The 13,002-nt window shown below is 45.9% G+C and overlaps 1 protein-coding gene across 5 annotated transcripts in view; it reads right to left on the bottom strand.

The window, feature by feature from the left end:
* Nucleotides 1-13,002, bottom strand: part of plekha7a (pleckstrin homology domain containing, family A member 7a) — a 78,931-nt gene that overhangs the window by 20,673 nt on the left and 45,256 nt on the right. For all 5 annotated transcript variants that reach the window (XM_031564488.2, XM_031564487.2, XM_031564489.2 and 2 more), the window contains 4 exons: nt 8,284-8,410; nt 6,106-6,210; nt 4,692-4,764; nt 2,790-2,890 (listed from right to left, as the gene is read on the bottom strand). In XM_031564488.2, coding sequence (XP_031420348.1) covers nt 2,790-2,890; nt 4,692-4,764; nt 6,106-6,210; nt 8,284-8,410 — 406 coding nt within the window. The remainder of the gene's footprint in view (nt 1-2,789; nt 2,891-4,691; nt 4,765-6,105; nt 6,211-8,283; nt 8,411-13,002) is intronic.

The raw sequence follows: 13,002 nt of genomic DNA, 5'->3' as shown, positions 1-13,002 counted from the left end.
TAGAAGCACAGGAGAGGGGGAGGAGAATCTATATTTCATTGAAAATAAGAGCAGGAAAAGAACTGAACAAAAGGCAGAATGAGACAGCACACACTTCTCTCAGTGTGTCTTTGATAGATACAGCCATGGTATATTTATCCATGGCACATTCTCTGAACTGTGATTTTATCTGGGAAATTAGCCTAAACTGAGTAGTCACATTTAGTGAAATTCTTTCATCTGACACACAGGGACAAAGAAAGAAGGTTGAAGCCCAAGATACACCCACGCCATGTATTTGCAGAGGATCACTTTGCTTTGAACGGGCTGCAGGTCATGCATAAAAGAATGTCACAAAAGGTCAGCCCCCTGCCTGTGATGTGACAGCTCAAAGACTCTTTTTAGGGTGTGTTGCTTTAACCAACTTGCACTGTAGTTTAGACAGTATACACCTCATCCACAAGGGGGCACCAGTTTGCTTCTGGGTTACCTGTAGCTAGCTAGCTGTAGAAAGCCCTGAGGCAGCATTAACAGGAACAATTCAGCGTGGTTCAGATGACCTGTCTGTCTAGTAGCCAGACGTGTGGACTACACCTGTCGTCATTGCGTTTGGACTCTTTGTTGGAGTCCTCCGTTTCCCGGGTTTTGGATTTATTTGTGCTGCGCACGTTTGGTTTTTCGTTTGTTTGTTACTGGGATTTTCCCAGTTTTTGATATTCCTGGGAACTGGGAGGCTGAGCTCTACGCTTGGGCTGTTGTCATGCTGGAGACACTGCTTGGTTTGGCCCAGGGCACTGGAGGTAAGCTGGTGTCCCCTTGTCCATTCACCCACTTAGCTTCTTACATACTGACTAAGACACCTAGTGCACATTTTTAGGTTAGGGACTTCGGTTTGGGTAACTCCTAAAACCCTAGACGTTCGTTGTGCGCTTCATTGCCAGACTGGAGTTTGTAACACTCTCCATAAGGTAAAGCAGCCTGCCCGTCAGAAAAGCACATTCTTTTTAGCGTACTCTCACCGGCTTATCTTATTTGGTCACGCACTGTGAACCGCTAAGCGGTTGGAATCTCCTGGGTGTTGAGAGATATGAGGACAACAGCCAACGACAACAGTGCACACCTGCCACAGCCCACAGGCACAATAACATAACACAGAGATGTCACAGCTCATGGGCACGACCCAACACACAACAAAGCATACAACTACACACTGTACTGAAAACGTATAGGAGGTGGAGTTGGAAGTGGCAGAGCTTGGGGGTGGGGCTGCCCCCCAAAAATTCAAGGGGATCAAGGAAAGGCTTGATGCCGAGGGGCAACAGGTGTTGGCACATTACAGAACAGAGTCTCTGGTAGAACCCTATCTGCTTAAACTATGTGGGGGGATCTATGGAATAATTGGAGAAATGAACTAATCCTCCTGCATCTGTGCCAGAAATGCTGTTTGTGTTTGACAAGATTGCGATGAAACCTCTCCGATAAGGGCTTTAAAAACAATCTACAAAGCTAAAAAAAAAAAAAACTCAAGTAAGATGCCACAGCCTTGACATTACAGAACCTTGGAGTAAAGAGTCTGTGGGTACAAGCACTAGGTTTGGCTAACCGCACTGACAGCCATGCCAACTAAAAGCAGTACTTAGTGCTTACCACAGCTAAAAACACAGCCCTTTCACAGGGGAAGTGGGGAGAGTGCCATCACCGCTGGTGGGAGGCGTAGAAGTGCAGAAAACCACTGCAGTTTATGGTTGTCATGACAAGCACCAGGAAGAGCCTGAAAAGCCCATGGCCTGCCAGAAAGAGTCATAGGTGTGGGAGTACAGACCGTTTGCGTAAGGAAAAGAGGACCCTTGGGCACTTCGGTCACATGGACCCGACCAGCCAGGGAACGTTATCCGTTATTCTCACACCGGCTAACCCCCTCTCACCAGGACATCCTTGTAAATAAGAACCTGTTCTAAAGTGACCTGCCTGGTTAGGGAAAACTTAAACAAAACAAACTAAACAAACACTTACCCTGACCCCCAAACACACAGCATGATTTACGAGAACTACCCAGAGCAAAAGGCAGCGGCAAAGCAAAGCTGGGAATCATATGGTCCTTAAAAAAAGTAACACTGATTCCATGGGGGACAGGTGGCCAGGGGTTTAGGGGTGTGTTGCACGAACCAGGCTTATTAAAGACCAGATGGCATGGACATACCACTGGTGTAGAGATGCCTTTTTACGATGGGTAAACAATGTCAAAGCTAATGTCAGCTAAACGTAAAAAAATGGGGATTCGTGACCGTGATAAAGGGCAAGGCTTCCACACTGGATCAAGAAAATAGCAACATATTTAGGAGCAGCTACAATAACAAATAGCTGGGGGAGAATACAAAAGGAGCTAACAAATAATGAATGACCTTGTATTTTATTTCGTCTCCTGCCCTATGATGAGAATGTATTAAAATGTGAGAATGCATTAAAAATGATCTTGCAGCTGAAGAGTAGCAGTTTGTTTCAAAGATCAATAATGGCAGGTTGCTAGAGGTGCTCCAGGCTAAAGCTATGCTGATGTGACATTTCGGCAGAGATTCCCTAGCCGGGGAAGGAGAGGAGAGACAGCCTATTTGTTTCCCTCAGTAAATAACATGAACACGAGCATGTGCATGAAATGTGCAGTAACACTGTCTTCCTCTCTGTCTTCCCTAGCTAGCAGCAGTTTTATTCTCTTTTGAAAGTGGCCATGAAACCTCATTGCTGCAGGTCATGACCTATTCCGTACAGTCTACAGTGAGAGAGTATGGTGGCCCGTGGAGCCCAGACCTTACCTTGAAGGCAAACTTGCGGCTGATGTGGTCATCTGGCTCAACAGGAGAGATGATGTAACTGGGCAGAGGAATGCTTCCCAGGACCGACTCCTCTCTGCTGTCTGCCAAGAGTAAATCACACACACACACACAAACAAGAGGTCACCAGATGCTCTATTATCAACTTGCGCTAGCCAGGCCTCTCTGCCCCCTCTCACTGCTGCTGGTGCCCTTGGGCATCCTGATGCCAACACACCCATCACTCAGCACTCTTCACCCTTTATCCAGCCACCCTCCACCCTGTTGTGCTCCCCTGTTTTCTATTCACTGCATCACTCCCCCCCCCCCCCGCTCTGGCCATCCTTACTCTCACCAGCCTGCTAATATCAGCTTTAATTCACACCTTTATATTTAGGCACTCTCGCACCAAACAGAGCTGTGATCACTTCTTTCCACAGGACTGTGGGATAGTGAGGCTTTGCTTGTGTGTATGTGTGTGTGTGTGTGTGTGGGTGTGTGAGATCCCATGTGTATGAAAGGGGAAGAGAATTGTGACCAAGAGGGCGTTGGGAATGGGAGTGTCTGTGTGTGTGTGTGTGTGTGTGTGTGTGTGCACGTGTGCATGTGTATATCCATGGGTATGCAGTAAGTATATATGTGTGTGTGTGTGTGTGTGTGTGTGTGTGTGTTTGTGTGTGTTTCTCTGTGTGTGCGCATGTGTGTGTGACTGAAGGATAAATGTGTGTGATAGGTGATAAGGACGGCTGGTCTGACAGACGCAATTGTTTAAAAATACATCCGGGGTGGTTTGAAGGGGACATTCCTCACATGGGCCATAGACCTCTCTTATCTCCACCCTGATGGATTGACAGGTGGCAGCCAGGCAAGCTGCAGCGTGAGGATAAATTACATCCCGTAATGACCAGTCTGCCCCCAACAACATCAACCAATAGAGGAGCAGCGATGTGGAGTCAAAGTGGTGTGCTAAAACGAGCATGTGTGTATGATGGTATGTGGGCACATGAAGTGTAATGATTGCATGTGTGTGTGTGAGAGAGAGAGAGAGAGAGAGAGAGAGAGAGAGAGAGAGAGAGAGAGAGAGAGAGAGAGAAACTGCAGACGCCATTAACAATTTGATTATACCATTAATCAGCCCCCAACAGCACACTGCAGAATTGGCATCTAATTATATAATTACCACTTAATTACCCAGGTCGACACATGGGGTAGGGAGAACGTGATAAAAAAAGAGAGAGAAACCGAGGAAGATATGGCAGGGAGAAAGAGAGAGTATGAGTGAGAAAGAAATACAGAGACAGAGGGAGAGAGAGAGAGAGAGAGAGAGATAGAGAGAAAGAGGGAATAAAGAGAGGGAGAAACAATTAGAAAAGAGTGAAAGTTTGGACTACACTAAAGCCTGTTTTTTAATAAATGCATTAGTCCATCTGTTGTATCAGTGTAATCTGTTCCTCTTGCATCAGCAAATCTCAGCAGTGGTCTTATGTAGAGGGATTCCAACCCAGCACTGAAGACATCAATCACTAAAATGGAGATATCCTTTACAGTGTAAGCATAAAAGGTATGTATGCACCAGGGATTAGCGTCTGTATATTCACTATGTCTATCTATTTTGACTTTGTGTTCAACTGTAAACATCTTTACATGAATACAGAGGCTGAATATGAATGAATATACAACCTAATAGAATCCCAGCTTGAATAGAGTCTGCAGATTGAACGCCTTTGTGTGTGTGTGTCTGTGTGTGTGTGTCTGCCTTTTCTCCAATGTGTGTGTGTGTGTGTGTGTGTGTGCCTGCCTTTTATCCAATGTTTGTGTGTGTGTGTGTGTGTGTGTGTGTGTGTGTGTGTGTGTGTGTGTGTGTGTGTGCCTGTTCTCCCGTGTGCTTCATGAGACCCCACTCACCTTTATAATAAAACAGGCAGTAATCAGCCAACACGAACCATTTCCTCTTCCACAGACGCAAGCCTGAGCTATCCTGAAACATAAACACACTTGCACTGAAAATGCACCCTTGAAGGACACAGTCACGGTTAAGTACAAATCAACACAAGCACACACACACACACTCCGCTGAGTACTATCAACGAAGGACAGCTACTACGCTAAATAAAATTAAATCAAAACAATCTTTTGTGGTGAAAATAATTACCTAGAACACAGACACAAATGAACACCATACAACTAAACAGCATCAATCAAAACACAATAGTCACAGGCCTATTACAGCTCTCCCACTCCACACTAACGCCTCAACATACTGTTAATGTTCATCTAAGATAGCTCTGGCTCTGAGGCTCTGAATAAGAAATTGTTTTGGTCAGGCAGGTGGTGTAAGCAAACAACCTGAGGACATATTTAATGCCCACAAGCAATTTTCATTCCCTTTCATGGAAAACGGCAGTGTGAATTCTCACATCCCCGCCAAGTAGCAATGACCATTTTCGCACTCAGAGTAAACAAGATGTTTGTGCAAAAAACAGACTGCACTTGAGTCTTGTGAGGGTTTGTGTGTGTGTGTTTGTGTGTGTGTTGTGTGTTGTGTGTTGTGTGTTGAGTGGGTGTCTGTATATTTTGCCTGTCTAGAATACTAGAATTTGTTTGTCTGTATACACCAGCCCGGGTCTAATTGGGCCAGTCTGGTGATGCTGGGTCTCTTTGATTAGTGGGTTCCTATGTGTCTCGCTGTCACTCAGACTGGCTAAATAAACAGCACCTGAGAGGCTCTTTAGCATAACACAGACTTGGGATCCCAATGACAGTCATGGAAAGTCTCCATGAAAGCCCTGGCACTCAGGAAGTCTGCTTTCAAATAATTTTTATCATAAAGCAGTGAACATGAATACTCTTTCATGCCTCACAGTGGTCCAGTGCTGTTCAAGGTTCAGACAAATGCATGGCTGTTTTGTGTGTTGTCGGCTACATTATAAAGAGTCCGAAGAACTACGCAGATTTCAAAGAAAGACACGCCAAAGTTAAGACATGAAAATCATACATCTGCTCATGGAATGGATGTCCATCACTGTTACCCACCAATCCACTCTGAGTCCATTTAATTCCCATCTAACTTCCCATCTAACATGCTGAACATGTGTTTGTGGAGGGATCCCCACAAAACCAGGGGTGTTCTGTGTATGTGTATGTGTGTGTGTGTGTGTGTGTGTGTCTGTGTGTGTGTGTGTGTGTGTGTGTGTGTGTGTGTGTGTGTGTAAATAATACGCATGTGTTTGCATGAATGTATGTGTATATGCAAGCATTGATGACTGTGTAATGTATGTATATGAGTGTTTGTGTGTACATTTGCTTCTATTTGTCTCACCTGTTTGTAGAGCCATCCCCGGACCACCACAGGAACGTTTGGATTCCTCTTGATAGACTGCTCCCGCTTACCAAAGCTGTATACACGGCTAGATGATCTGAAGCTCTACAACACAGACAGATAGTTTTACCATTCATTCATTTTTCATCCATCCATCCATCCATTCATTCATCAGTTAATTCATTCATCCATTCATTCATCAGTTAATTCATTCATTCATTCATTCAGTTAATTCATTCATTCATTCTGTGATCAAAATTCATTCATCAGTTAATTCATTCATTCATTCATCAGCTCATTCATTCATTCATGGCAGCGATCACACTGACCAGCTATAGTGGAAAGGTAGCGGAGTGGGTGGCACCACTACTGAGAGGAGAGCGTTGGTGTGAGCTGAACTTGGTTCAACCTTTAGACACAATGCTCATCAAAGGCGGTTTAGTGTATCCTACTAATATTTCATGCACTCTGACTGACCGCACAAAATGACAAAATGTCGTTGACAACCAAAGAGCAGAAATTAATCATCACAGCAACCAGAATGAACCTTTAGCCATAGAGTTGTTAAGGTGTGAGGTCTGTCATGTAACACTTTGTTAATGCTGCTTCCTGCTTTCCAGCATATTCAATGCCTGACCCACAAGATGAATGCTTTCAACTTAAAAGGGCAACAAACAGCTCACTAAACATATCCACCTAAGGACTAGAAGTACCAGAAGCTTTTAAGAAGGACCCAAGGAATATCAATGGCCATACATAAAATGAAATCACTGTCCATCGATTTTTCTGATATTGTACCACATACATGTACAGTATTTATTACATGCAATCCCTGTGTGTCTGCGTTTGTTTATCCTGGTGCAGGGATATTTTTGTATGTACACATATTTCTGAGGAAATGTCTTCTGTTTCAGACTAGCATAAGTGGGAAAGGCTGATGTTTTTTCTGGTCTCTCCAGGGTGGAGACAAACACTAATTACAGCGACGAGGACTAACGAAGCGTGATCAAAGTTATGCCTCGGGATCCCTGTCAAGCCGACTCCCCATTTCATTCTGCTGTGTTTACAGTGAGGGCTTACAGCCGTGTGTGGGTGTTAAGCACACACTGCATGAGTCCTACATCACATTCTTATGACTTCTGCTCATTTCTCTACAGATTCTGTGCAAAAATAGCATTCTGAAAATTCTGTTAAAATTCAGAGTTAAGTCCTTATACTCTGTCTCTGTTGCTACAAGAATTACTATTACAATAAAGCAGGTCTCTCTCTTCTCAGGTCCTAGTAATGTAACGGTCACCTCATGAGACTCCAAAGTCTGTCTGAGTCCAAATCAATCACTGCCTGCCACAGGCCGTCTGGGACCTAACTGACCGAGAGGACCGTGACGTGCGTCAGGACATGGCCAGGATAAATGCTTTTACAGGAGAGCACTTTCACGGGTAACCCTTTCACTACACTCACTACACTCTGCCTCAAAGCAGAAAAACAGCATGACAACCCATGTCAAGAAATACAAAATCATGCGTACAATACACTGATAAAACGTCATTTATGTGGTGAAAGCCCTGAAATGACTTCAAAACACTTCAGGCTTCTTTAATAACCCCAAACTTCCCTTCACAGTGAAATGAAAAGTTTCATTTAGCTCAAGAGATCAAGGTTTTAGATATGGCCCATATATGAACTATACATCAGACTGTCAATATTGACTTGTAGCTGGGGCAGTGCAAATTCAGGGGAGGAGACTGTGGGGTGAACACATACGGGAGGGGTGTATGCGTTTGGCTAACTGTCAGGGGAAAAAGCTGACTGTGCCTTCTCTGCAATGCCACGTAACAATAGAATAGCAGGGCTGCTATGCTCCGGAGTCTAACTATGCATGGGAAAATAGAAACTGTACACAAACAGAACGCTAATTTGGGTTGCGGTTTAGCACACATTCTCTCATTGCCCCTGACAGAGAAATAGACAATAAAGCATCAGTGTTCAGTAAATCATGTATCGGAAACAAAACAGATGCTTCCCACATAACGTACTTTATGAAAGCTAATGTGAAACTCATTTACTTCTAACATTCATTTCTAAATTCCTCTTCTTCCACCCACTGATACTTGATACAAAAGTTTTTTTTTCCTACATCAAATGAATTAAAAGTGAAAGAGGAGCTTTTTGGCTCACCTTGGAGGTGTGGTTTCCAGAGACAGGGGGCTCGGTTATGGCAGAGGGGGCTTCGGTGACCTCACTGGGAGGGTGGGGGTCCGTTTGGGGAGGCTGCACAGCGGACATGCGCACCGTCACTGGGGGGCTGCAAGGGGGTAGAGATGACCACTGTGTTACACTTGACAGGAATCCTCATCACTGCAGATACACCACTCAACATGGGGTGTGTGTGTGTGTGTGTGTGTGTGTGTGTGTGTGTGTGTGTGTGTGTGTGTGTTTGTGTGCATGTGTGTGTGTTTGTGTGTGTGTGGTAGAGTGAAATATTAGGATAGAGAGAAAGAGACTGAACGATAGACTCAAAGAACAGATAAAGGAGAACAGGAAGAGCTACAGAGGCTAACAGAGGGAGAGCGAGTGAGGGAGGAAGGGGTGGAAGACAATGAATGAGAGTGAGAGAAGAGAGGAAGAGAGAGAAAGAGAGTGTAAGAGAGACCATGAGAGAGAATGAGACAACCCTGGGAGTGGCCTTTGTGTGACTTTGCAAAGTCAGCAGCGAGCACAGGTGTCTGCTCAGTCACCTGAGGCCCAAAGCCTCTGTGTTCCCTCTCACCTGAGCCCTCTTCTTGCTTTCTCTCCTCTGGCTACCAACAGGTATCAGCTGACAACTAGTAAGGCATTCCACACACCACAGTACATTCAGTCACACAGATCCGAGAAGGGTTCATGCTGGCCCGTGCACTGTGTGTCATAACAGCACACACACACACACACACACACACACACACACACACACACACACACACACACACACACACACACACACACACACACACACACACACACACACACACACACACAGGTATCAGCTGACAACTAGTAAGGCATTCCACACACCACAGTACATTCAGTCACACAGATTCGAGAAGGGGTCATGCTGGCTCGTGGCCTGTGTGTCATAACAGTACACACACACACACACACACACACACACACACACACACACACACACACACACACAGGTAGGACACACACACACACACAAACACACACACGCACACACATATATGTGTGTGTGCTGTTATGACACACGGGCCACGGGCCAGCATGACCCCTTCTCGGATCTGTGTGACTGAATGTACTGTGGTGTGTGGAATGCCTTACTAGTTGTCAGCTGATACCTGTGTGTGTGTGTGTGTGTGTGTGTGTGTGTGCGTGTGCATGTGTAAACATATATATATATACAGTATATATATAAGCATAAAGTATAAATCTTTATAAAAATAAATCTGAAAATGAAATCTAAGGAATATGTTCAAATGCATAAATAAATGCAGTAGTAGTGCAGTCTAAACATACACCAGAGTACTGCATAGCTGAATTATTGCACAAGATAATCATAGTTATATGTATTGCACAATTGACACTATAAATGATAAATAATGATGGAAGATGCTGAAATAAGTCTGAGGGTCAGTCTATTGACTCAGTCAATGACTCCTCTGTGGGGGGAGTTGAAAAGCCTGATGGCCACAGGCAGGACTGACTTCCTGTAGTGATTCTTGGTAGAATGAGTCTGGGTGGGCGGCATTGTGCAAGATGACAGCATCCTCCTTTCTAACACTGCTGCCAGAGAGTCCAGCTCCAACCCAACAATGTAAACTGGCCTTGTGGATCAGAAACATATCACGCTGTCTGTCTGTTGTCGTCTGCTACCCTCACCCCGCTGCCCAAGCACACAGCAGCAAGCAGGAGAGCACTGGCCACCACAGACTGATAAAACATCCTCAGCACTGTCTGGCAGATATCACAAAGACTGAAAGTAGAAACAGCCATGGCCCTTCTTATAGAGGGCTTCAGTCTTCTTAATCCAGGTGGGGAGATGGATGGAAGAGGGGGAGAAGGAGGAGGAGGAGGAGGAGGAGGAGGAGGAGGAGGAAGGGGTTGGGTGCAGTGGGGGTCTGAAGCATGTGCATATGGGACTGAAGACGTGCTGGAGGTGACAGGTTGATCAGGGATTAGCCCCGTGGACCCTCCTCCAGCTGTACGACCCACACAGAGCAAAGCTGAGCCTCACCAAGCACACCAGGGTCAGGTTCTAGAATCATGGATGACATCATCATCATATCATATATCCTCTCAGAGTTGAGGGCAGTTCCATGCATGAGCTGGGATAGACTAAGCCAAGCCCTGTGGGGATACATGCTAAGAACCTATAGAAACAGGAAAAGCAGGAAAAGTCCAGGATAATTACTTTTCTGCTGTAATCTGACTCGTTCGAGTTTCACCTACAAATGACATCCACAAAAGACATCTGTGTGGGCATGAGCCTAACACAGTGAAATCTGTATAAGCATGTGAGGACAGCATTTAACCGACGCTGACGCTGCAGGACTACATCGCTGTGTGGGAGTCGAGCTGAGCCAGCCCCTCTCCTTCCTCATGATGAAGCCTTGAGACGGCCTTGATTTGTGTTGTGAAGACCTGCCTTTCTTCCCCACGCCGCTCTGGAGTTTCCAGCGTCTGATCTCAGCCTCTCCTCTCTTCTCCGGCCCACTGCCTTATCGGCCCTTTAATGTGAGAGGGAGATGACAGATCCTGCCCTGAAACGGCTACTCTGGGACCTGCGTCCATATTTAGCTCAATAATTAGACTTTGGGGGGGTGAGAGGGTGGGGGTGGGGGGTGAGGAATGCTGCTCCAAGAGCGCAGACGGAGGGAAGGGGGAGAGATTGGCAGGGCTTGATGAGAGGCTTAAGGAAGCCCTCCTCCCATCTGGACACAATCAAGCACCTCAGAGGTCGGCTGTAATTAGCTTAACCACTAACTCAACAACAGATCCGCACAAACACTGAGAGAGCAGGATGCTCTCCGAAGAGGAAACCTGGAGGCCTGTGACCTGTGTGTCACCCTCCGGCCGCTCAAGTTGAACCAAGCTTCAATAATCATTCATGAAAGCTGTATGTTTTGAAAGAGCGCAGTTCGCTTCGCAGACAGCGGCTGGTTTTGGAGATGGCCTGGTCCAGATTGGACAGGATCTGTTCAAATTGTTGTCTGTGACTGTCTCGTGCTGACGGGCTTCCCAAAATGAGCCCTCTGTATTGTGCAGACGAAGCTCGTAATGAAAACACAATCAAGCCTTTTCACCGACTGGCTATCTATTAGTCTGCACAAAAGAGAGCAGGTGACCTGCTGCCAGGGAACAAATTAAATGGATTTAAATTCAGACAGAAAAATAATACTGCAGCGGGTCAGAGGGGGGCATTTTACTTGACAACTTGATCACTACAAAACCTTGTCAAAGCAAAAACAAAAACAAAACAAAAAAGCCCTAAAAATGCCCTAAAGCCCTAAAAAACTACATCCCTAGCATCACAACTTCATACATTATACAAGTGAACCTACAGTATGTAATGTGATAACAGCAAATTAGATCGGCAAAGATGTTGACAAGAACGGTCTGGGCAGCTTCCATGTTATCGTAATTCATTTAATTAAAACTAGAGGAGTGTGACAGTCCACAGAGTGTGTGGTTCACGGCAGGGCAGGGAGAGCACAGCAGCTGTGGGTGGGACAATAGTACTACCTCCCTCATCCTTGAGTGGACTTATACCCCAGGGGGGGCTCTCATGCTGCTTCACCTCCGCTCACCTCTACTCTCATTACACACACACACACACACACACACACACACACTCACACGCGCACCCGCACACACCCAACACATTCACTCACACACGCGTGCGCAAACACACACACACACATTCACTCATACACACACACGCACACACACACACACACACACACAGACAGGTGATCCGGGGTTGGATCTGGGCCTAATCTGGTCCAAATCAGGCCTGGATCTGTTCCAGAGTGTGAGTGGCAGTCAGGGTGATGGCAGCACACAGCATCCACCTCAGAATGCAGGAGTGCCAAACCCCTAGACAGATATCTCAGAGGTCATGGACCTCAGTGTGTCTGTTGTTCTACTGTGGTTCTGTATTATTCTTGAGCACTTTGGCACCAAATTCTGGAAGCCAGTGAGTACCACGGGGTCTTCATAACAGGCACAAGACAATCAGAGTGGAACCATGGTTTTTCCTGCACAAGAACAATCCCTTTAAGAACCATTTTTTCCATTCCCGTTCAGTGTTTAGAACATTAGTAGAGAGAAGTGCATGGACCCGTGTTGCCTGTGCTGATGCTCCTGAAAGCTTGACATTGACATCACTTAACTATTGTTAGCATTGGAGTGGTAAAGTCTATCAGCCAATGCCAGGGCACAAAAGTTGCAGAACTGAGGATCTACATGGAAGTTCTCCAAGTTTATTCACCTGTTGAGATGCCCACTCAGCTTCACTGCATGAAGAGATGTTAACAAATTACAAACAGGCTTTCAGGAGCTGTGGGGCTGACATGACCTTGCTAAGACCTGCTAAGACTCTGCATCTGTTCCTACCAAGGTGTTCTGTCTTTCGAACAAAACAGGTCCGACTGCTGCCTGGCAACCAGCCCCCGGGTCCCCCGGAGAAACTTCAACTCAATGTGACGGCCGAAGTGTGAACGTGTTCCCAGACAGGCTGACTCAGAAGCAACCAAGTGACTAGAGAGAGCAGGGTGCCACAGGAGACCAAGCCTAACAAAACCAGCCTCAAAGGCAAAGTGGCAGCAATGTCCAGCCACCAAGGGAGAGGCGACGCAGGTATGACAGCACCTCCCCACTGAGACCAACACAGTGCAG

The sequence above is a fragment of the Clupea harengus genome, chromosome 3 (genome assembly GCF_900700415.2).
Source record: "Clupea harengus chromosome 3, Ch_v2.0.2, whole genome shotgun sequence".
In the NCBI taxonomy this organism is placed as follows: Eukaryota; Metazoa; Chordata; class Actinopteri; order Clupeiformes; family Clupeidae; genus Clupea; species Clupea harengus.
Note: the sequence above shows the minus strand (reverse complement) of the source record. Positions and strands in the feature narration are given on the sequence as shown.